At 48.3% G+C, this 26465-nt stretch overlaps 1 protein-coding gene across 1 annotated transcript in view; it reads right to left on the bottom strand.

The window, feature by feature from the left end:
• Positions 1-26465, bottom strand: part of LOC311308843 (connector enhancer of kinase suppressor of ras 3-like) — a 53936-nt gene that overhangs the window by 26776 nt on the left and 695 nt on the right. The window contains exons 2-4 of the mRNA XM_084437913.1: positions 10015-10178; positions 3222-3424; positions 1945-2032 (exon numbers count right to left, since the gene is read on the bottom strand). Coding sequence (XP_084294039.1) covers positions 1945-2032; positions 3222-3424; positions 10015-10178 — 455 coding nt within the window. The remainder of the gene's footprint in view (positions 1-1944; positions 2033-3221; positions 3425-10014; positions 10179-26465) is intronic.

Here is a 26465-nt window from a genome sequence, read left to right as displayed (position 1 = left end):
AGAGAGAGAGATAGAGAGAGAGTCTCCAGTGTTTAGACTGATCCCCTCACGCTATAGCCTTGAACGCTTCCACGCCAGGCAGGGATCAGATGACTCTCCGGGCCGGCCCCCGCTCTCCTTTGATCCGACATCGGAGAGGATTAGTCTGGCCGCGCAGTGAGGTGGCAAAAAGTAGCGGCGCTGGCACAACATCCTCCTAACGTGTAGCCCGGATCGGAGCTTATGAACAGCATGTGAGGACCGCGGCCTCACTCGGCCAGAGAGCGTCGCCAGATGTCTCCGCCGTTTCCTCCGAGGACATCTCGCGCCCTCTCGCCTAAGCCGCTCCGCGTTCTAGAGGCTTTATTCAGAAGTGCTCGGAGTGAACTCTCACCTTCTGGGCCCATTAGAACGCAGTGTGTCCACAGCTTTATAGCCGATTGTGCGTGTGTACATGGGATTCATTCAGGCAGAGCACATAAATCCGGGGCTAAAAGGCGCCGTTCTTGGCTGCGGTTCATGAACAGGCCTTGGAACCTAATGATCCCCCTCCCCCACAGTAAAACTAATCAGTGTGTCACTCCTACAGAGCGGCCTCAGCCATCAATCAATTGGTTGGCTGACGCGGAGCGTGTTTAGGAAAGGCTGATGGGAGTATTCTGGTGAGCTATTGGGTGTGTGGGCATTAGCTCCGGTCTAGCAGGACCCTGATTGGTTGATTAATTCAAACAGGTGTGTTGGTGACGGGTAAGGATGAAGCAGAGGCGGCTAAGCTCAAGTCACAAGTCTAGGTAGTCCCTGGGGGGACAGAAAGGAGGCCCCAACCGGTCTCTCCCACAGTTCCCGGTACCCTGGGAGGGCCAAAACGGCTCCACTCAGGCCAAAGCTGCCACAGCACTGACAAGCAGCCACCTCACCTCAAACGCCACAGCGTGGGAAATTTATAGCCCCGCCTCCCCTGGACACAGAGGGCAGGACCCCCACACAATAAATCCCCCCAGGCGCTGAAATCTCAGACATTGCCGAAGCAATCGGCACTCTGGGAAAGGAATTTATTCGACGCAATAAAACCTTTCAAAAATGGCACCTGCAGCCACTCTCATTGCGGGTGTCAGACGTTAAGCTCTAACGAGGTTGAATTCCCTTTGGGAGGAGAGAATAACTGTACCATATAAACCTGGTTCTTTGTTACTCAAGGAGAAGACTTTCACTGAGCCCGTCTTGTTTTCTTGTGGAACAGACACATCCATAACCGGTTTAGGGAACAAGCTGGAAATCTTAATTTGATGAATATTCTATAAATCTGACACTAATGGAACTTTAACAGCCTCAAAACCAAACGCCAAATAAAACACCCATTGAACGTAGTGCCGCTGTTAAGGTGAGATAAATATCCATTATATCTGGTGTTCCGTTGGACCACCTCTCTCCTCCGACGTATTAATCCTAAACAGGAAGTGAGCACAGACAGTGGTGTCTCCCGTGGTGACCATATAGGAGGAGTGAAACAGGAACCACATGGTGAGAGGGAGTAACGCTAGCCGCAGAATGTTGGCAGACATTTTTTAAAGAGCATTTTTATAAAACGGTAAACGCGTAGCCTTGGGAAGCCGTTAAAGTGCCTCTCAGTCGGGAGGCTCTCCTCATCATCAGCGTAAAGACAAGGAGGGGGAAAAACAAAAACGTCTGCCCTAAACAAAACATCGACGAGCTATAATGTGTTCAGACTGCTGACTTCAGGCGCATGTCATGGCCGCATCGCCACATTTCCCACAACCCCCCTCTTCCCCACGTAATCCTGCATGTGTATACCCTGAGGCCAGTCTGCCCACAGTGGAAAAGAGAAGCGTTGTGTGTGTGTGTGCGTGTGTGTGTGTGCGCGTGCTGTGTGCTGTGTGTGTGTACGCGTGTGTTTCAGAGCTAGCTACTGTACATGCGAGCTAGTGAGCTCACAAACGCGCTGACCTGTTGAACTGTGCTGGTGAGATCCAGGCACAGCTGAATGATCTTGTTCTTGGTGGCGGTGAAGTCACTGATCCCTGTCAGGGGTGTCCTGCAACAAGACAGAGAAAAAACAGAGAACATCGACAGGCCATTTTAGCATGACGTTCCCCAAAAACCATTCTCTTACAGATAACTTTTATGCGCTCTGTAGTACATCTGACATTATTCTGGACATCAATAACAACATTTGACACAGACCATTTCTGAGAGAGATATCAAAATTTGTGCAGTAGTTTTACTCAATGTTGTCAGTGGGGCTGACTAATAAAGTAGTAAATCTCACAGTGGCACTACAGAGTGACACTGTGTCGCCCCTGGGAGCCACTTACAGCGAGGCACACAACAGATCCCGCTGGACTCTGCTCTGATTGCTGTATCTGGCTCAGAGTTTGTGGCCACACCACAGACACAGTACTGAATGGTCACCATATTGGTGCCTCGCCTACTCTCCTTTCTTTATTCTCCTCTCCCCTCTCAAACATACACTTGTGAACTCCAAAACACAGCTGCCTGACAGTGTCCTCAAAACCCCCACACAGGCCCCAAAAATCGGTAGAACTTGTATTACCTCAAGTCGGAATTGGAAAAAACAAGTTATTTTTACTGTGAAGGTTGGCATGTTAAGATGAATACTACATTTGGTTTGGTTACTGCCGAGCTGGAAGGGAATGATCTTCAAAATGAACATTTGGGGAAGAAATCAGTATAATACATGAACCAAGTGCAGTATAAGTCGAGTCTTGATAATGCATTTGCAAACCTCATCTGGGTATTCTCTGGGCAGTCGCTAGACTAGAGGAATTGAGGAAACCAAGTAGACTGTATCCAATTCCCATTAATATGTCTGAAGTGCTTCTAGAATGCACTCTGGAGACAGCAAAACTGTGATTCTGCTAAAGTCCTAATATCTGAAGAGAAACCAGTGCTGGTCATCTGTTAGTGAAACATACTCTAGAAGCTGTGTGAGATGATTCAGTGAGGTAACAGTTCCTATGTGTAGGAAATGCTCACATTTCCATTACACCCACATTGTAGTCTAGGGTCTTGAATGTGTTCAGCAGATTTCATAGCTACAGTATCACATTTTGCGGCTGCCTAGTTATTTTGCCTGTATGATTTACTTGACGGTTTTAGAAACAATAAGCTAACGCAAACAGTAGAGTACGTGTTCTGAGAATGGCAGTTGTGTACGGTAGCAAGTGGACTACAATTCCCAGAATGTAGTGGGATGCAAGTACCTGTCCAGCCATGCCAGTAGGCTCTTGGCAGCGCCGATGAGCTCCACCACGGAGGTGAGGAAGTCGTTGGGGGGCTTGCGTGAGCTGGTGCCGTCGTAGGAGGGGCTCTTCCGGCGGTCCGAGGTGGACATGTGCAGACCGTTAGTGGCGGCTCTCATCCTCACCACCAGGGCTTTCAGGTTGTCACTCTCCACACCATAGTTCTGGAACAGGGAAGAGAGGAGAGAGGGGAACGGTTAGGATGGACAGGACAAGAAATCAAAAATGGCGGAGATGTCCTCTCTATTCTAGGTGATACAGCTCTTTTAAGGGGTTTCCTCATTGCACTGCGACAAATTCAGGAAGAAGCACTGTAACTGCTGTTCTAGCACTGTAACTCCTGGTGGCACTTGTTCTTCCAAAAGCTTAACTGACGATGACTGGGATGTACAGTCAATACATAATACTTCAAAAAAATGTAGCTCGTCCCTTTGGATAAAAGCGTTGACTAAAATGTAATTGATACAAAGTAAACATTTCCTCAAAATAAGTGTGTTACTGTCGTCACAGTTGACCTGTCAATCAACGTGACGGACAAGGCAGAGGTCCATAAACCACAAGTCCGGTCGGGGAGCATTCTTTCAGCTTTTTCTGGCTCTGTAGGACCCAGTGCCCCGGGAAAATACGTTTCCTGCTGGGCAAAGGGCTGTTAGCGGCCAGCGAAATGCATTATGCACTGACACATGATTTAATATTTAATGTCTGCAGGTGGTAAAAATATAGAAACCCCCCTCCTTCGCTCATCCTCCAGGTTTGTCTCCGCCCGGGGGGGGGAGGGGCTTACGTGCCATCACCTGACTCGCATCAACCTGGGGGCCAAGTTTACATTCCCGGGCGCCTGCTGTTTCCTTCTGGCACATTCCTCTTGTTATACAGGCCCTTTACACGCACACAAAGGCTTAAGTCTGCGTCTTCAGGGGTCACGAGGAGCAGACGCACAGTGAGCTGTGCTGTAATGTTAAGACTGAACACGGAGGGAGGGGTGGTGAGAAGGACTGGCTGTAGACTGACCGGGCTAGCGTCACTGTACGGCTCAGTTCTGTGGTGAATTTCCTCAAAGCTTCATATCACTGTGATGATATCATATCAAATGCTCCATGATGACGATGTATGAATAAACCAAACCAAACCAAATATCGTGTTTATTCTTAGATCAGTGGATGATAATGGTCTTTTTCTATGTGCTATATGAAGCTTTCCGGAAACTTCTTCGTGGATGTATTTTTTTCCTCAATGTTCACCTGAGAGAGACTCACGTTCAAGACACTGTAGATATCCAGAAGTTCTCTGACAGACACACCTCAATGTTCACCTGAAAGAGACTCACGCTCAACCCACTGAAGATATCCAGAAGTTCTTATTAGGAAACAACAAGTCTTCTAACAGTCCTGCCCCCTAACTATGTAGGGTTCAATGCCATCGTTTTATCTCGTCACGGAGCAGACACACATGGCTCACAGGATTTCAATGGCACGCACCTTAACCGTTTTGTTGGTAGGAGCAGGCTGCATTCCTTTGCTCAAGCAGACAAGGAGCTGTACAAAGCCTTCCCTGTCAAAAATACAGTCCTTCAGTAAGTCATATGCTAGCTTTATCACCTGAGGGACTGCAGAGCACTTCTCTCTGAGCATTGGGTACGTGGCTGGCTCCAGTCTTAAAGCAGCGGGATTTGAACTTCAGAAATTGGAATACTCCTATTAAACATCACAACTAGCCTGTACATCATGACGTCAACCGCCCTGTCTGGTTAGCGTATGGCAGCATTCTAAAGACCCCCGCCTTACTCAAGATAAATGAGAGGGGGGGGGGGGGGGGGGGGGGGGGCTTAATATTAGTGGTTAATCCTGGCGACTCCACTTTTAAATATCGCGGAAAGAATGTGTTTAGACTGGGGTGCTTGTTAAGGGAGATGATGGGAGAGGGGGGGGTGGGGGGTGGGGGGACAGCGGGTGGCCGACTTTAACTCCAGCGCTGGCAAATCTCACTTCCCAGAATGCTGCGTCGCTGCCAGCCTCACGCTGCCATCAGCGCGGCGCGCTAGCTTCTAGCATGCTATCTGAGGAGCGGAAAATAGCCCTGCGTCCCAAACAGCTAAAGCTGCAAGTGATCACCGACCGATACAGCTGCATGTACGCAGGCGTTCTCAGAAAACACACGATACTTCATCTTGAATTTGTCCCTGCGGAGCAGGGGTATGTGGTCGCCATATGGACAAGCTCCTGCCTCGTTGTAAATTCACCTTCTCTAGTCTCCTTCGGAGATCCTTAAGGGAACCTCAACCTCCGTAGGTGCGGTAGATCTGTCCCAAGAGCAGAGGTGGACGGGAGGGGCCGACCAGGACTCTACTAGGAGAATCGCGGCAGTTCGGAGGAACCTAAACGGAAACACTGGGGATTTGACACCAAGCTGCCAAGAACCTATTAAGATCAAACGGCTGTCCTGGCTTTGTCACTGCTAGGATAATCAAATCACGCACAGCACACACACACACACACGCACACATTGACGCACGCACCACTTCTGAGGCCTGCGCAGATGTCCGAGCACAAGCAGCTGAATCAAAAAAACAGGAACCGAGTGGCCCAAGTCTGGGTTTCAAATCAAATCAACTTCATCTCATTTCACATCAAATTCACATCTTCTTTATGAGCTCGGCTGAGCTAGAATCCAGATGGCCGAGCTCTGAGAGGAACCTTCTAGGGGCCTCCTGTAAGTGCTATATGGTGATATGGAGACGTGTCCACAAGAGACCTGGGGAAGGGCTATCACAACACAGGGTTTCCTGTCCCTCACCGCAGGGGCTGAGCGCGGTACTCACCACCTGACACGGCCAGAGGAACATGGTAGGAACGCGGCCCCCAACAAGGGCTACGCTACAGTACGTTCCTCAAGTGGAGGCGGATGTGTGTGTGTGTGTGTGTGTGTGTGTGTGTGAGAGAAGGGACAGGAGGGGAACTGCCGCTGTCAATCAAACAGGTAGGGGGGTCACTGTCTATAGACTGTTCTTTACATTCTGTATGGGGGACAGATCCAGGCTATTTTACCCTTAATATCTAGTCCAGGGCTGGGTGAGTCCGGGGGAGGGGTCCTTCTAGCCTTTAAGCGGGGTTGCCGGGGCCCAGAAAGAAAAACACAGAGGTGTCCGATTTCTGTACGGACACTGCAGAAGCCATTACTGTTTTAACACACTCCCGGTATAATTGAAATGTCTGAGTCTCTTTCACTCTAGAGGGCAGTTTGTTCTGTTAGCTTTTGCCTGGCGGGCAGCCAGAAAAGCGCTCATCGTCAGAGTGTATGTTTTGTTGATATTTGTGTCTCTGTGTGAACTCGTCATCGCTGAGGAAACCTCAGTGCTTCACGAGTAAAAAATGAAGGTTTGAAATGAAATGAAAAATGATATATAGGCAGTTAAGAGAGTAATGTGTAGAATGCACTGATAGCCCAGTAGACCCAGAGGTTCTACTATACTATGAAATAATCAACTAACAGTCCTAGTGCCTCCCTGCTTGGCACTCAGCATCAAGGGTTGGATTGGGGGTGAGTCCCTGCGACATACTAGCGTCATGTCCAGGGGGTGTACTTGTACATCAAAGCTGCCTCACGCTACAGAAACAGGAGATAGGCTCCTGCCCTATGGTCCACTAGGCCCGAGAAACATTGGTTCTCAAAAAAGGCTTACTTAGTCCTAGTCAAATAACCAACTGACCAGTTGTATGAAGCTGCACCAATAACGGCCGCCAAAGGTAAGAAGAGATGGTTAGCTGAAATGCACACAGCCAATCGGGTGTTGTGTGTGAGGCCTATTAGAATGCTCTTCATTTCCATGAGTAGCAGTGGGAGAGGACCATCTCAGGGTCAGCCTGTAGCACCATACTGGGGGGTTTCCTGTCAGAGCCCCCAGAGGCCCCTGAGAAGGTTAACAACATGACCGCAGTGTGTGTGTGTGTGTGTGTGTGTGTGTGTGTGTGTGTGTGTGTGGGTGTGTGCGTGTGAAAGCTAGGGGGTCTGGAGCTAGTGGGCTGTGTGTTACTCTCAGAAGCTGTGACCTTAGTTAAAACTAATTGAAACGAGCGGTCTGGCTTCCTCCCGTGGGTGCTGTGTGTGTGTGTGTGTGTGTGTGTGTATGTGGGTGTGTGTGTGCGCGCAAGAAAGAGAGCCGTCTCACGTAATAAGGAAAGAGCCAAGTGGACAAACTCACTTACCCAAGGTTCTTCCTCAATCAGTGGTGTGTGAGGTGCCTTTCTTCTCCTCCAATGGCCCTGAATTCCTAGTCCGAGGTCACAGGAAGACGGAAAGCTGGCACTACCAAACCCCTTGTTAGATCCTGCCTTGCTGAATTACATAACTACCCCCCTACTGCCCCCCCTGTCCCCCCCACCACCCCCTCGACCCACACACACTTTCCGACTGAGGCAATAACAAAGGCCTAGAACTTGGAAGAGGATTTATTAAAGATAGCAAACACAAGCTGAGGGGAACTCGAAGGAACGGGGCAAATTTATGAAGACCATCAAGAGCAAATCGCTGGAGGCTTCACTAGATCCCAAGGTTTGAGGAAACGGCAGGGGGGGGGGGGGTTGTAAAAACCCGAGCCCAATTACTGCGACAGTTAAAGGAGAGGATGTCAGACCCTGGGTTGTGCGGTATGATACAGTGTGACACGTCGATCTAGCAGAGCATTACAACGTGCTCGCGCCACCCTCCCCCTTAACAAGTGCTTCCATGTGTCATGGTGTGCCTGTTTCTCTAATGGTTAGCCGCTGCTGGCCAAGGATGATATCTTCAAGCTGTTATCACCAGACATCACCAGGTACCGTCTCCTCTTCACACTAGGAAATCTTGACTCTTGTAGGAATCTGGAGCATGTGGTTGTGTGTGCGTTCACACCAGGGTCGCTCACAAGGGCAGGTTGTAAACTCTGCTTTAATGCAGGATGATGATGTTGATGATGATGATAATCAAGATGATGATGATGATGATGATGATAATGATGATAATGATGATAATGATGATGATAATGATGATGTTATGATAATGATAATGATGTTATGATAATGATGATGATGATGATAATCAAGATGATGATGATGATGAACTAGGTTGAGAGGGGGAGTGAGAAAAAGAAAGGCTTAACCTTTAGCTTTGAGGATACGGGTCCCTGTGTTATCAGACAAGTAGCGGCCATGCCAACATGAACCCAGTGCCTGAATCCCAAGTAAGCACACAAGCATGATGGCTGCTTGTATCTAACAGCAGACCAACCCCTGCCGCCGCCCCAAGGCCCCTGGGCACTCAGGCAGTGGTCCATGGCCTGCCCAATTACATTTGTTTGACTGCATGAACTTGTTGGTCGACCGCTTCGAGACGAGAGATAAGCTGCTCACATGAGCATAGATGCAACGCAGCATGATAGAAGGGAGAAGGGAGGAGAACGGGATTCAGCTCACTGCCAGGGATATTTTTGCACATCAAAAGCCTCACAGAGGTATGTTTAAAACAAAGTTTTAACGCTAAACCTTTTAAAAGGAACATAAGGATTTGAGTAAAAAAGTGCTGACACTGATCAAAAACGCACGACCGCAATCTAGCACTTTTACGACACAGGAAGTGATAAAACTCCAAATCAATCCCATCTGGGAAAAAGCCTGCTCTTGTTTCAGTGGCCTGATGGGGGCTTTGTGGGTCTCTCTCTCTCATCTCTCCTACTCTCTCTTTTTTCTCTCTCCCTGCCGCCCCCCGCAGAGAATCAGAGAGCAGAGTTGACCCTACAGTGAATCCTCCTCACGCTCAGCTTGAGGGCTGTTCAGGGGCCTTCCCATGAGCCACTGGGGCGAGACGACGGGTTGAGGCTTGCAGAGCAGTGGGAATGGAACAGCTGTGTGTGTTTATGCGTCCTGTGGTCTATATAGGTGTGTGTGTGTGTGTGTGTATGAGCGTGAATATATGTGTGTACGCGTGCGTGAGTGTACGCAAGTTAGTGAGAGAGGATGGGGCACAGAGAGAGAGTAAGAGAGGATGGGGCACACAGAGAGAGAGAGAGAGAGAGAGAGAGAGAGAGAGAGAGCATTACTAACGGACCACCACTGCCTCAGTCATCTCTGCTCGCTCGCTCGCTCCTGTCCCAGAACCCCACTGAGCTCTGTGGGGAACAATACAATTTTTTCTGCACCGATGGCTCCTGTTGGCTGTCGGTTCCAGCAGCTAAAGTCTAGGAACTACAGTCTACCAGGAACTACAGTCTACCAGTAACTACAGTCTGACCAGTAACTACAGTCTACCAGTAACTACAGTCTGGGCCTTTAAAAAAAACTATCACTGAGGGAAGGGCTACTGAATAATTGCACACAGGGGAAAGAGACTAAGAGGGAGAGAGAGAGATTGAGAGAGCGAGAGACAAAGAGAGACACTAAGAGAGAGAATGAAACCAAGATAGAGACTAAGAGAGAGAGAGAAAGAGATATACTGAAAGAGACTAAGAGAGAGATACTGAGAGAGAGAGAGACTAAGAGAGAGAGAGATACTGAGAGAGAGACAGAGAGAGAGATATACTGAGAGAGAAAGATACTGAGAGAGAGAGAGAGAGACTAAGAGAGAGAGACTAAGAGATACTGAGAGACAGAGACTAAGAGAGAGAGAGGCTAAGAGAGAGAGATAGAGAGAGAGAGACTAAGAGAGAGAAAGAGGGGGGGGGGGGGGGGGGACAGAGAGAAAGTGCCAGATTGAGACACAGGTGTGCTGTTCTCCTCTGACTGACCAGGGCACAGAGCAGGTCCACGGCCTCCAGCACCAGCTCCTGGTGGCCTATCCTGGCCACGCCCAGCTCCTCCAGGTCCTGGTGAGAGATCTTCAGCAGCTGCTCCCCGCTGATCTTCTCCCTCTCGAAGTTAGGAACGTACTGCTGCAGACTGTCATCCAGCCCTGGGGAGGGAATGAGGGAGGGAGGGAGGGATGGAGAGAGAGAGATGGAGAGAGAAGTGTATACATTAGCTCAAAAACCTGTATAAGAAAGACATTTTATATGAAAGATAATCTTCAAATATAAAAACACCATCTGAAGATAGGCACACGGTTATCTCAAATAGTTGTTATGCTGGGACCCTTATGGTAATCAGTGATTCTTAGCTATTGAAGAACATAATCTCTGCAAAGGTACAATAAAAAATGAAGATACACAAGCCTGATTGCAATAACCAACACTATACCTGACACCTTCCGCCTAGCATCTGTGTGTACACAAACCCAACAGTGAGGACAGGTGTCAGATATAGCCGCAAGATAAACACGCCATAAACAGAACGGTTAAACCCCCTTCTAAGTCTGTTGGGACTGTTAAACAATGGACCGCAACTACTGTAGCTTGACCTCTCGTTACAGTTGTGTGTGTGTGTGCGCGTGTGTGTGTCCCTCAACGCCCATTTATATCTGCAATATGCTGGATGGGGTCAACTATCAGAATAGTGACCCCACTCAAGGAAATGCATTCTAGACAATAGAGCAGTGACACCTAGTCTGATAAAGGGCTCAGCTGGGTCAGATGGTGCGACGCTGCTTTGCCGTCTCTGTGGTGTCACTTGTGTTTGCTTCAGAAGAACTGCTTACTAGTCAAACACGTTGTGTGGGTAACTGGGTAGATCTATAACGGCGCTACGATATCACAAAGGCTTCTTGTTCGCAAACATACATTCTTCTGTAAACTGAACAGCTATGCACGCACGCACGCTCGCACGCCGCTTGAGCGCACGCACGCCGCTCGCACACACGCACACCGCACGCGCGCACACACAGTCCCTGCTCGTTGGGCCCGCAAGCCATGTTGTGACAACAGAGTGAAGAACAGGCCTGTGTGTGTGGGAGATGCGGGGTGGGGGGCGAGGGGTAGTAACCCCCCCCCCCTCTATCAAAGAGGGCACAGAGAGGGGGCAGCTGCAGAGCAATGGCCCTGCGCCCTGGTCCTCTGAAAGGACTGTCAGCTGCAAGACCCCCAACCCTGACACACACACACACACACACACACACACACACACACACACAGAATCTTGGCGTCAAAACCCTTATCTATCCACATTGACAGCCAAGTCGCGGAAAGAGCTTTGGTTCCTCACATTCTTTCCCAACTAAATGGTGGATACTGATACTGCATATGGGCTTATGATTATCATGCATACGTACATACATCCACATGGGATGTAACGGTATACCCTGGTATTGAACAGCCACACTTCTGAACCATAAGCCTTTGCCTGTAATACCATGCCCACGGTATGTTGCACAACAGTGGACTTTGTCAGCTGCACTGGATTACAAGATTGTGCAGTTTTATGTCTTTGTGCAAAATAAAGTATCCGATGTTGCACTGCAGGACGCTAGAACGTGACGTCTCGCACACACATTTCATAAAGTCATGCACACACATTTCAGTTCAATAAAGCAAATATTTTTCTTCAAAGCTAAATACTTGTTTGTTGTATGTTTAATTAAAAGGGGGAAAAATCTATACTGTGAAATACAGAATACTGTGGTATTTTGGTAGATACCATACCATGAAATTTCATACCGGTACATCCCTAATACAGTACGTACATACATACATGCATTCGCACACACACACATACATGTGCAGACCGAATGGCGACTGGGTGTTTTCTGGGGTCGTTTGTGAATGGCACCTCATATCTTCACACTTACGTGAAATCTGTGTGTGAGGGGTGTCCTGTTGCTGCAGCAGAGAACTCTGTGTGTGTGTGTGTGTGTGTGTGTGTGTGTGTGCGGCGTGGTAGTGAATGGCTCAATGTTGCAGGAGATCTAGTTGCAGATGCCACAGCAGACTTAATCTATGTGCCCTACTGTGGGTCTGGGGCAAGCAGAGCCTCTGAATCACCCCATCCTACAGCGCACACACACACGCGCGCACACACACACACACACACACACACGCACACACACGCACACACGCACACAAACAAGAGCAACAGTCACTCACACATTTCAGTGGAAGAAAAGTGTGCTAAAGTACCCCTTAACACACCATTAAAATGGCTTTACTGCATGGAGGTTCACCCTTAAAAGCTGCGTTAAAACCTCAAGAAATGCCAGAGGACTGGAGTGTCTGCTAACGGAGGGCTGAAAATGTCAATGCAAACGGCAGGAATCTCCACTGAATCAAAACTAAAATCCCCTCACAACCCCAAAAACCATTAGGGCTCTGGAGCGAGTCAAGTTCAGTTAGCCTCAAAAAAACATTTTTTCCATTCCTTGGCTTGAGAATTCCCAGGCTAGACATTACACAATTTCAGCCTTAACCCACTGTTGGACAGAGTTCAGGACAAGAAAGTAAACTTCAAAAAGCCACTGTGAATGTGTGTGTGTGTGAATGTGTGTGCGTGTGTGAATGTGTGTGTGTGTGTAGACCTGGCCCCTCTAATGACTTGGATGGAATGGATTTACACTGAAGGAGAGGGGTCCCTGGAGGATCTTCAGGGCCCCCCGGTGGACCATACCATGGTTCCTGACCTGTTCCATTGGCCTGTACCATTGGCTCGTATGGGACAAAAGGGGGGGGGGGGGGGTTCACAGTAGGCTGCTAAAACATTTATAGGGCCCAGATCAATGGTCCACGGGTGTTTGTGCCACTAGCGGTTTCCATTAAGGAAAGTGAAGAAGTTCCACAAGTGAGGAAACGACGGTGTCACATTATTGTGAATTGCATTAAGGGAGAGAGAGAGAGAGAGAGAGAGAGAGAGAGAAAGAAAGAGGAAGAGAGTGTGTGTGTGTGTGTGTGTGTTTGTGTGTGTGTGTGTACCTTTCAAAGAAGGACCCGGGATGAAACCCTCTGGAAGAGTTTTACTGCCATTCTGAAAACGGCAGAACTTGACACAGGTACTCTAAGAGCTGTCCGGCCACGTGTGGGCGCGTTTGCTCTGAACCACACCATGTCACACATACGTGCGGAGCTGAATGTAAAAACTCTTACCAGTTGCCCGTGTGTGTGCGCGCGCGCACGTATGTGCACGTGCGTGGTGTATTAGTGGCAAGAGGACACAGCTGGGGCATACTCTAACAACCCTAATTGACTTATTAGTGGGCCGTCCCATATGGTTGAGCCACAGTCTGTCTGACCTGTAACCTTAGAGGAGGATTTCCGTTTCAAAGCACTTCCAATGACTGGATGATCGATTTCAACAACATGGGGGCGTGATCGGCAAAACTCAGCCTGGTGTCTCTCAACTCTGCAATTACCCCCCCCCCATCCCCCTCATACACTCTGGTGTGTGTGTGTGTGTGTACAGCACCTGCTGTCCCCTGTGTTGTCCTGCTGCCTGCCACCCACCAACACTGATTCATTTTGGGCTGATTCTGCGTGGAAGAGGTCATCAACGCGACAGCTTCAAGTCCAGTTGACGTGCACGTAGGCATGTTTCTGGACAGCTGGGAAAACCTCCCTGCCAAGCCGGACCGTACAAACGGACCCCGGTCCCACCGAGGGCCTCGAAACTCCGCAGTCTTCCTAAGACTATAAACACACACCTTTTTTGGCAACGCAAACACACAGGTCCTTCCTCCCGCAAATGGTCCAGCTATTCTTGTCCTAATCTCAACATTTCCGGAATCAGATTGGGAAAAACATCAGGTCCGTTTTACGTAGCCAGGACACACGGGTTTGAGGAAGGGGGGGGGGGGGGTATGGTCAAGAGCTTTGGGCCACTAAAAAGCGCTGATGTAGAGAAAATATATATTGCCAAGCAGAGATGTAGTTCTGCGACAGTTTACACACATGTGCACGCGTGCACAGGCATGGACTAACACACACACACGCACGCACACACACGCACCCCCCTCCTCCTACACCGTCTTCCACACGCTTCCAGGCCTGGCATTTTACACCCAGGCTTCCATCATAAAAGGTTCTCAGGGGCTTGATTACATGAGAGAGAGAGAACACTCACCTCCCAAAGAAAGAACGCCTCCCTTCCCTGTCTCCTCCATCCCTCCATCCATCCATCCATCCCTCCCTCCCTCCCTCCCTCCCTCCCTCCCTCTCCCAGTGGGAACCCAGTCAGCCCCCGCCCCTCCCCCTCCCTATCCCAGGCTGCCCTCTTCTCCTCTCCCCTGTCTGTCTGGCTGGGACGCAGGGTGGAGAGTGGGAACGCCAGCGGAGAGGACAATGGCCAGCGCCACTGGAACTCTCTCCTCGGCGCGGGCGGGCAGCCCGGGGACCGGTGGGGATTCGGAGGGAATTCCAGCGGCATTGTTCTCACGAGGGGTTCCGTAGTCGGAATTCACGGCATTCCGGCACAATGGGGCTCCGGCCACGTCCAGGGCCAGGCGACAGTAATTAGAAAGAGAGAGGGGGGGGGGGAGAGAGAGAGAGGGGGGCAGAGAGAGAGAGAGAGGAGAGAGCGCTACTCCTCTGACGCACGACTTCATACAGGAGGAAAACACAGGCTTGTAGTACAAACAGCGGCCTTGCAGCAGGGAGAAAGGGACAGTTGCACAACAGTGCAATATGGCATCCATCTCTCCAGCTCCAAGTCCAACTGTATAGGTTACTGAAAGCGGTTGTATGAGCTATAGAACTGTCCCACGGTGACCTTAATGACCTCGTCGTTGAAGTGGCTCCCGTTACTGAGAGCAGAAGATGCGCACGGACCCTGCCTATCTGTTCCGGAACACCCCGTGTAGTCAGACGTCAGATGTTTACTCCAGATCAATACTTTCTCAGTTTAACACGGTACACGCAAGCCAGTCTTGTAATCAATGGACCAACTGTAACAGAGCGGCATGTGACATTTCGCAAGCCCGTCTCTAAAGTGAGAAAAAGGCCCGGGGCTGTCGGGGTTTGAGACACCAAAGCCGCACTGTCTGTCACGGGGCAGATGGACGATGAGTGATGAGGCAGCAGGGGTCAGAGTTCACGCTGCTGGCCTGCGTCAAGTGGTTCCACAGCCTTGGCCTGGGTCCCTGGGCCCTGTACCCCTCTGGTCAAATCCACCAACACCGCAAATTTACCTCAGGAGATTATTGGGTGGTGAGTTGACTGATGTGGACCAGGTCAGAAGGGTGAGGTTCTGACAGGTTGGGGGTGTAGGGGGGTGGGTGGGGTTGGATGTTGCCCTTGTTAACCTGAAGGTGTTTGTGAGAGATCGGTGAGAGATGGAGGGCGAGAGAAAGAAAGAGGGAGAGAAGGAGAGAGAGAGAGGGGGGGGGGGAGAGAGAGAGAGAGAGCGGGAGGGGGGAAAACAGCCACGGGCGATGAGGGAAACCGTCTGAATCCCAAATACGCACCGAACACCAAGTCAGTCACCTCAGGGCTACTGACAGTTGAAAAACGGAAAGACCGGTTCTGGGTCACCGAGTTCCTGTTCAGTCCGCTCTCTTAGCTCTGACTAGGGCCAAGGCTAGGACTAGGACTGAGGCTAGGACTAGGACTGAGGCTAGAGCTAAGGACTGAAAAATGAAAGCTCGAGCTAAAGAGGGAGCTGAGGGGGGTGAGGCTACGTAATGCTGGTGGTTTTAGAACTACCTCTCAGCCAAACATAAACACTCATCATTTCTCCAGCCAGCTTGCCATGCACTCATTACCCCTGACATAAACATCTGTTAAAGAGATCAACAAAGGCCCCAACAACCCTCCCCAAACCCCCAGCACCCCCCCCCCACCCCCAGCCTCCCTCCCTCCTGGTCCTTCCATGCTCATATTGTTGTTCTGGTGTTTTTGAACCGTCGTTCCCAGTCAGCCAAAGTCTCTGTCTCCGTGACAATATTTGTTTCAGAGCAAGAGGCTTAGCATGGTGTTCTACTTTCCTGGTACCGGTGTGTGTGTGTGTGTGTGTGTGTGTGTAGGACACCAAGGCAGACACAATCTGTGGGGTCCGACGACCAGGACTGAAGATCACTGTTTTGGAGAAAAGAAGGGTCTCAGTGTCTTTGCCAGTATCATTCATATCTCCCACTCATCTGTGACTAAGACTGTACTCCCGCCTACTTCCCTTAGGCAAAACCATAATTACGGTATCTCTTGAGAGAGAGATGAAGGGAAAGATACTGTGTGTGTGTGACAGAGAGAGAGAGAGAGAGAGAGAGAGAGAGAGAGAGAGAGAGAGAGAGAGAGAGAGAGAGAGAGAGAGAGAGAGAATGATGGAGAGAGCACAAGAGAGGCACGGTGGGAAAAAGAGGCTAAATGGACGGAGAGACCCTCAGATTCTGTCCCTGAAGACCCACCTAGGAAACACCTGGACTAGCGGACCCAGCTGCCTGTGGTGAAAGACTGAACTGGGATCAGCGGGCTCTCCTCTACACCTGTGTGCTCCAGGACCATGGTGGCCTGGTATGCTGATTACAGAGCAGTTAATGGGACCTGAGTGGGAGCCTACAGGGACCACAACAAAGCCAGCAGTCTGGGGAGGAGGGAACCACACTTCCATGGGAACCTTCTGGTTCAGCCCCCCAAACACAGCAGCATGAGGGGGGGGGGGGGGTCTGCAACAGGGGGTGGGGAAAATGGCTGCCTTTCTCATGGACTTACCGTCTCGGCTATCAGAGACTAGAGCTAAGAAACCTACGCAACAGGAAAATAGGAGTGAGTGATACTTCAACATTTTTTAGGGGGTCTTTATTCGGTCTTTATTCGGCCACACATTGCACACAGTGAGTGGTGACCCACGCCTCGCGACACAGACGCATGCAATCTTTCGTCCGTCGCCGGCGTTCCTTCCCTGAACCTGGCGTTATCGACTAGCACGGCGTCCTCCTCCGCCGTTCGGGAGCCGCTGTGCGTGCGCGTTCTACCCGGGCTACGGCCGGGCGTTAGTGCTAGCTGTACTGTATGTGTGGTACTGTCCCCCCCCCCGGTGCACCAAACCACAGGCTGGCCTCGGTAAACAAACAAGAGTTAGGGTGGCCATGACAACGGGCCAGAGGAGGAGGGGTTTGGAGTGCGGGGGAGGAGGGGCTTGGTCGAAAGGGGGCTTGTTTACGTAGGGAGAGAAAGAAAAGGAGGGAGTTGACGAGGGGGAAGAGAGGAGGGGGCTGACGTCCGGCCGCGGAGGGATTTACGGCCGGCGGCTCGCGTCCGGGTCAGGGTAGTAGGAGGAGAGCGGGGTCAAAGAGATTTGAGTGTCTCGTTACTCTGCCCGCCCCCTCCTGTAGGAGCGGCGCCATAGAAAACATCACAACTCGCACGGGAGACGACGAGAATCCGAGTCTTATATATATATATACACACACACACACACACACACACACACACACACACACACACACACACACCACACACCACACACATCACACACATCACACACACCGCTAATTAGGCTCGTGTTCCTGGCGTTTTCGGTTTCGCAGCTAGGATTCTCATCGCTTGGGTTACACGCGGCGCAGTGCTGCATTCAACACTCGTCTGAACGCAACATGAGACACCAGCAGCCCACGCAACCTCAGGATCAGAGACCAGGAGGCGCGGAGATGACTCTCTCCTACCGTCCCCTGGGAATGCGTGTGTGGGATAGTATATGCTAGCATGCGTGTGTGTGTGTGCGCGTGTGTGTGCGTGTGTGTGGGAGAGACAGGTGGTGAGTCATCTTTAGTGTTCATCTGTGAGCGGCGGCGTGACCAGGCGGCGTGACGGCCCCGGGGCTCGACGCGCCAACGCTGTCGCGGGCGAAACGCGCGCAAACTCCTACTTTGCTCGTTGGCGTAAACTCACTTTTCGTTAAATCTCCGGGACACACACACACCTGTAACAGTTGAAGGAGAGTAGAACAGGAGCGCTATGCCATGCCACACGTACAGACGTACACACACACGAGCGCACACACACATACACGCTTTCCAGGTGAGCTTTGTTTGTGCTTCATTACACACCTTTTTCTGTGTTCCCAACACAAGTCTTGACAGATTAAGAGTGACATATTGCTGTAAATTAAATTGTCAAACAAAACCCAGCTATAGACGCACGCACAGCAAACAGAAGAAGAATAGGTGAAAACACAACACTCCCCCCCCCCAGTTTGCGCCAGTGAAAACAGGGATTGAATACCGCATCTCCCATGATGCTGCAGTGTCCCAGACTCTTTTGTCCGTGCGGGGAACCTACCCCTCCTTCCTTAAACAAATGCAGGTGCTGGTTGACTAAGCATTCTATTTTGACCTTTCAAAACGCAGTGTTCTACCCTCTTCTTTTGTCATACCTCCTATTCAATGCGGATCCAGGCGAGGAGAATGTGTTGTTGGAGACTCAGCCTCAAGTGAGGATTAGCAGGTCGCCCAGCCTTGTAGGCCGACACAAAACATGACACAGCAGCGCAGCACCTTGGTCAGTTAGTTCAGTACAGTATCTGGTTGGGATGGGATGATAGAAGGCCTTACAGTATCTGGTTGGGATGGGATGATAGAAGGCCTTACAGTATCTGGTTGGGATGGGATGATAGAACACCTTTCTATGACTGGATGGCGACAACCAGGGGACTTCCAGAGGAAGAAGGAAGAGAGAAAAGTTGTAGAGACTGGTATCACTGCCAAACAGACTGGTATCACTGCCATACAGACTGGTATCACTGCCATACAGACGGGTATCACTGCCAAACAGACTGGTATCACTGCCAAACAGACGGGTATCACTGCCAAACAGACGGGTATCACTGCCATACAGACGGGTATCACTGCCTTACAGACGGGTATCACTGCCAAACAGACTGGTATCACTGTCAAACAGACTGGTATCACTGCCAAACAGACAGGTATCACTGTCGTACTAGTCAGACTCAACAGATATAGGTTTTGGGGCAAGCCTTGTCAATCGTTTATTACTGCCTAATCAGGTTTAGGGTCAAAACTGCACCACCGCAAAATCAATGAAGCAAACAATTTACAAAACGGAAAGGACAGTTACTAAAGGATTGAAACTTTATGATTTCCTAATTCCATTTTCCCTGACAAATGATTTCCTAATTCAATTTTTCCCTGTAAATACGTCATGTAAAAACAACAGATGTCTATATTCAAGCATTAAATAGGCTATTTCCAGTGTTTGTTGTGTCGGCAAATATCAGCATATAGCCTACTCAGAATGCCTCACAGCAATGGCCTAGCATAAAATGCAAAAATCAGGGGTTGTCACGGATATTGAATATCTGATATTATCTAATATTCTATATAAACGAATAAACTGACATGCACACATGTTTTTGCCTCTGGCAAGGGAAGTCTATTTCCAGTGTCTGTTGTAAAGTAGCCTAGAAGGAGGATTCAACTTTTTATGACAGGACAGGGAAATGGGTTAGGGTTAGGCTAGGGTTACAATTCTTTCCTTTAGGGTTCTTCTTCTCATAACTTTAGTGATGTGTCATCAATATATAGACTAAGCTACATGCGGCAGAATATATGCATTCTCTATTTCTTGAAATATTCTCTTTTTCTTACAAGTTGAAAATATATATTGTTGTTGTAATCTTTATGTTGTTTATTTAAGATCAAGACATGAGATAACTCGGCACTTTGGCAGCCCGTCTGGTCGTGATAAAATCAGCACTGCGTTTTAAGAACCACACTTCACACAATCCCCACTCGCTGTAATGATGGGGAAAAAAAGATAACAAACGCGCTTGGCGCAGACTGGATTGGAAGATTGTAGCTTTCTGGAAGGATGGCTTCAATGCAGGTAAATACCGGTCTTCTTTCTTTTATGTGCATTAAGATTTCGTTTCGCGGGGCGAAGTGTTTGTTGTCTTCCTGATATAGTGACACGCAAAATTGGTCACTTCCGTTTCCACCACAAAATTTCCCGCCAGTGTACTAGCCAGTACACTGAAATTCTAAAATAATAAATTCACAGGGTCTCATGCAGTATCATGTCACGAAAATGATTTTTGGGGTCTTGCTAAGGCCAATTCATAAACTAATAGCAAGTAAAGGTGAATATTGAACCTTAAAAAAGTTCTCTAATTGAGCTTTAAGGCTACTTTGCAATTCGGAGTGAAATGAATACCTGCATTTGTCATTGCATCCATGCCATGTGTGTTGAATCTATTTACATAATCTGGATGGATGTAGGCTATTTGGCCTGGAAATAGTCTGGTGTAAACGTCAGTGTGCAAGGCATACTGGGCCTTTAAGCAGGCCTACCTAAAAAGACTGAATATATATATAATATTATATATATATATATATATATATATATATATATAATTCAACATATTATACATAATTATATGTTAATGTTTTTCAAATCATTAGCAGGCATACATAAAAAAGACTAAATTATATAAAAACCCAGGGCTTACGGTTCCCTGAAATCATAGCATGTCCTACATTCAATCAATCAATCAATCAATCAATCAATCAATTCGACAGTTGGCTACACAGTCTTGCTTTGTATATAATTAGGCTCTGTGTAATTGACTTCTTTAAATTATGAGGAGTTATGAGGATATCTTTAGACTGATCATGTTTGCTTGTGATGTGATATTTGCATGCGTGATGATCGCATATACGAATGGCCTAGTTCATCGAGGGAATAACTTCGTCGCAGCAATAGCCTGGCGCTGCTCTGGGATGGCGCGACTTTGTAGGAATCTGTTCCCCGTCAAATCAGATTCAATTCATACTGTGAAAAAACAACAACCTAGCAACCGCTCTGTCGAAGATTGGTTTAAAGATGCACTGTTTTTTTTCCCCCCATCCCCGAATGGTGAGGAGTACAGTCAGACCTTGGGGCGGCTGTAGCTCAGTTGGTAGAGCGGGTCGTTCAATGATCGAAGGGTCAGTGGTTCGAATCCCAGCTCCGACTGTCCACATGTCGAAGTGTCCTTGAGCAAGACACCTAACCCCAAATTGCTCCCAATAAGCAGGTTAGCACCTTGCATGGCAGCTACCGCCATTGGTGTGTGAATGTGTGAATGAGAGGCCATTGTAAAGCGCTTTGAGTGCCGCTAAGGTGGAAAAGCGCTATATAAAGTGCAGTCCATTTACCATTTACCTTTCTCCAGCGCTGGCACGGCGTAAACCCAGGGTGGAGATAAAGGTCTGGCTATGAGAGACTACTGCTCTACAGATGGATATCACTGCATTTGTCATTCCTTATGGAACTTTCACCTGATTCCACAAACTGGAAGACATTACCTGACTTCCAGGAACGACAACAGAGTGTACTTGGAACTGCTACTGTAGCCCATCATCCTGCCACTGCACCGTCATAAAAAGAAAATCACACACACACACACACAAACACACACGCAGAAACAGATTCAGGACCATTACAGCTGCTTTGTACATTCTATTATGCTGTAAACCAGTCCACAAGAGAGGTAACCGAATCACAACGATTCTAGATGTTTAACAAATTGATATTATAATATGAACTTGAAGGAGTCAGTCAATAGTGGTTTAGGGATGCGCTCACTGTCAGCCCTGGGAATATCCCTCCAGCCCTGATGGTGGGTGGTGGTTGGGGCGTGGGCTTGCCTAGACATGCTCTGCTCATCCTGCTGGGGCTCATAAAGTAAGCGTCAAGCCTCAAGCCTGCATTCCATTCGATTTTTATAGGCCATTTTTCAATTCAAAACCACAGGAGTGAATTCAACAATTGAAATGGATCAGAATAAGTTGGCTGAACACAGCAACTTGAGTAGTGGGAGCATATTAACTATAACCTAGTTGGCCATGTAGCCTATTCGGTGAGGGAAGCTGAGAAGTCATTTTGATACAAGAATTGAAATCCTTTTCAAAGCAACTGGTGGCCCCAGTGCATAAAAGGACAGTCATGCGCATTTGATTCACTGAGGCACTGGCTTGGTTTGGTAGCAAAAAAGAAGCTGGCTGCATTCCTGTCATAGCCAGCGGTTATTTCAGCATAGCTGAGTTCAAAATGCTTAGACTGGAAAGCAACGCCAATAAAACTACATAGGTATTTCCTCCACATGACTCACAAACCAAGCAGCCAAATATTCTCTCACACACACACACACACACACACGCACACGCACACGCACACGCACACGCACACGCACACGCGCACACACACGCGCACACACACACACACACACACACACACACACACACACACACACCCTTGCTTGTAGTGTTTGGTGCCGCTTCAGACTAGAGTTTTTATTCCCATGGCTTAAGCCTGGTGTTCACAGGCCAATGTTCTTAGGCCCAACTGGGACCCAGCAGCTATTAGCTAGCAGTGCTGCTAAGCTGAGATGATCTGGGGAGATTTGCAATGCACATTTGGATTTGAATGTAAAGCAAACTGGCCAGGTCCAGGTTGGCACAAGGCCGGCCTCGTTCATCTCCCTTTGGCATCATAAAAGCACATGACGCATGTAAATGTCAACCGACTGTCGGTTAGCTTCCAGCACAACAGTTGTTGTTCATAGAATTAAGAAAGAACTACTGTATGATGTTGATAAATATTACACAAGAAGGAAATACTCGCCTTTACTACAACTACTGTATACATTTGGCATCAGTGCAGTCACCAGTGCAAGACTTAAAGGGGTAGTGTGCTATTTTGGACATTAAAGGAGTAGTAAAGGGAAAATGCATGTTTAGCCCTGTTTTACGCTGCGCTCACACGTATGCGTTCAGGCTTCAACTTTGACACTTCTCATTCACTTTGAATGGAGCGGCATCATGCGTTGCCAAACGGAATTGTGGTTGTTTTGTGGTTCAGTTGCGTCGCGTTGCTCGCGTAGCTTGCGTTGAGAGTTGAGAAAAGTTCATCTTTTGAAGCGTTACCGCATCCATCAGCCAATGGGCTTCATTCATGAGCCGCTGATGTCACAGGTTGTTCGAGCCTCTCGTCCGCCGCCATTACTCAACTGTTGTAATTATGTCTGTACGCCGGGTACTATGTCACTTATTAAAATGTTAACAGTTTTTCAGGCAAGAAAGTAACTATGTAGATTCTCGAAATGTAATCAGTTTATCTGATAATTGCTCTACCACCATTTAGGTCATACAATGGATGTGGGTGGGCACCTTGAAAAATCATTCAAAAACATGTTAAACCCTCGATTTCAAAGACAAGATGCTCACCGAGGGGGTAATTGGTGTCCGTTGGTGTTCTGACATACCACACATTGCCACAAAGTATGAATCCTGTAGGGTTTTATTGATCATTTTATGAAATCCATTGACTTGTATTGAAGCGACCATAGTTTTTCATAGCATTTACGTATGCCCCACTGACTTCCACTGTAGCCCAGTGAGAGCTTGCATAAAAACTGCAGCTAGCTCAATACTGGAACGATCAGTGAAATTATAGTCTCTATGTTTCAGATTCATGGTAGACAGACAACAAATAGGGCTAAACGTCCAAAATAGCACACTACCCCTTTAATACCCAATTCTCACTTGCTTCCAACACAGAAGCCAGTAGAACAATGGAGAAAACATCTAGCATTGATGATTTATCTGGGCGTGTCCATAATGGTGGTGGTTAGCAGAGTTGCTCAACATCAGGACGCAAGAGTCAGGACAGGACAGGGCCGTGTGAGAAATAGGAGGAGCCAGCGCCGGCGGGGGGCACTCCCACTGTCTCTTTCATCCTCCGTCTCCCCGAGGGAGAATCCTCTTACTCCGCTTCCCTCCGTTCTAAAGGCCCTTCTCTATGGAAACTAAGCGTGGATGTCTCCTCATCAATAGAACACAACGGGGTCAGCTATGAAGGGAGAACGGCTGGGTGGCTAGAAACTGGTAAAGTTCCCTGCCGAGTCACTTCCGTAACAGTGGTGTTGGGGGGGGGGGGGGGGGGTCCTGGGAGTTCAGGTGCCATTGAGATGAATTGAATGCCTGTCTGTGTACTGCATTTGCATACTTGGTGTTGGTATACACAGCTTCTTTTTTTTTTAAATAGGGGAATTAAGGAAGCCCTCATTGTTCAAATAAAGTGATGCTGGTACAGTAGACAGGTATTCTTCTATTCTTCTTGGCTTAATAAGGCTATGCTCTCTGTGTTGCATCTGTTCACACACCGGTTGGATGGCCTGACTGCATGATAGGGATCATGACCAACACCTCGCTATCTCACAAACACACACACACACTCCTCCACCCTCTCCAAGAGGCTACTTGAAATGTGACTCACACACATTCTCCCTCTCTCACCCACACACCCACACCCACCCACCCACACACCCACACACACAATTTTTGACATGTCTATCCTGGTGATCTCATTAGGACAGATAGGCCACTAGGCCACTAGACCACCCACTTCCTAATCTTAATTTCTCACACCGCAGCAGGACAGGGCTATGCTTTCATCACCTATGATTTCGATTAGAAGACAAACACATAAGTAGGAGCCTACATCTACTGTATACATAGGACAGGCCAGTATACCAATTAAGTAATTAATGCAGTATTGTGATATTAAAGTTCTTAGCCAGTGGTCCATTCCATTGCAAACAACACACCCTAAATTTCTCTTTAACACCAGTTGTGAAAGTCTGCATGCTTGGAATGCCTCCGCAAACTTGGCAGGCGCTGCTCAGTAAGTAGGAGATGGACAAGAAGGGGGAGAAACGAGGAAGCGTGCTTCTAAGTGTGAAACTATTCGACTGAGTTTTAAGCAAAGCATTCCTTGTGAATAGCTTCTCCGGTCCTCCACGGTTGAAGGATTACTCACAGGTTCCAGACTATATTTGGAAAGTGACTGCAGTAGTCACTCTGACACGCGTGAATCTTTACTGTGTGGGCATGCTGTATGTGTGGCTGAATATGCCTGCATCACTGGGTACATGATATCACATCCAAACCCCTTTATTGGAGTGAATTTGTCCTGACAAACTCCACAGAAACCTTAAGAGAAATAGCACACGGAAAAAAAAGCTCCCATTCGCTATTTATGTGTGGCGGAGTGTCCCAACACTCTAGGAAAGATATATGGCCTACGCACCATTTCACACTGCAGGTACAGCTTGCAGACCTGGCGAAGAGACACCTGTATGGTCCTCACACAAAAACAACAGTGTTCAAAGACAGAACTCAAAGTCCTCTCAACTACAGTGCAGCATTCAGGGGGCCATGCTGCTAGTTTGCTTAAAAATAATTAAACGAACCGACCTGCCCACACACACAAAACCAACCATTATCTCCCCAAGAAAAACAGCCTGGGGCTTTGGAAGACAAAGAGACAGAAAGAGAGAGAGAGAGGGAGAGAGAGAGAGAGAGAGAGAGAGAGGGAAAGAGAGAGAGAGAAAAAGAAAGAAAGAAAGAAAGAAAGAAAGAAAGAAAGAAAGAAAGAAAGAAAGAAAGAAAGAAAGAAAGAAAGAAAGAAAGAAAGAAAGAAAGAAAGAAGAGAGAGAAAGAGAGAGAGAGAGAGAGAGAGAGAGAGAGAGAGAAAGGGTTTAATACAGCATGATAGTATTAATGGTTTGTTGTTATTCTAGGAAGACCGGTTGTCCTATGGCAGTCCACTGACCGGGGCTCTCCGCAAATCCAGTGGTAAGACCCTTCAGAGAAGAGATGCAGAGTCAGCGAGACACACAAGACTGACCATCAGAGAGCCAGTCTACACAGCTAATCCTCCTCAGTCCATGCACTGACCAGGGACTTTCACTGGACGGACGCACATTAACCCCCCCCCCCCACACACACACACACAATCCTCTTTAGCTCATTAACCCCCAACTACACAGACACTGAGGCACTAGCTGTCAGCTTTGCCCCATTCAGCAACTTTTGGGGCTAGTCTTACCTTTCATTGTAGAGTGAGGTAATAGTGAGATAATGAGCAAAGGACCCAACAATAATTCCCTGACAGTGTTTAGAGACTGAATTTCAGTCCAATTAAGATTAAGGTCTTTAGATTACTAGGCATAATGACAAGCCTTGGAACAGGTGTCAGATAAGAAGATACTCCCTAGTCACGCCTGGCTGAGATATCTAAAGGAGGGCAAAGTTGTATTCCAGTATCTACTCTCCTGTAGTTTCTTTTTTAATTCTTCCACTTTATGAATTTCCAGAGAATGTATTTAGGTGTCATCTCTTACAAGGGTGAGGCAGAATGTGTTACATGCATCACATACCAACTGGAATACCTCACCATACACGCGAGTGCTGCCTGTGACTGCAGCAGCTCAGGTAGTTCAAAGAAGATAGTTGTTTGGTGATGTCATTTCCATAACCGGCATTCCAAGTTTTAGCGAGACTAGCTTTAGATTATAGCTTTAGTTGTTTTTTTTAGCAAGTGCAATAGCTACA

Source organism: Borostomias antarcticus, assembly GCF_949987555.1.
Source record: "Borostomias antarcticus genome assembly, chromosome: 5".
NCBI lineage: Eukaryota > Metazoa > Chordata > Actinopteri > Stomiiformes > Stomiidae > Borostomias > Borostomias antarcticus.
This window is presented reverse-complemented; position numbering and strand designations above follow the sequence as displayed.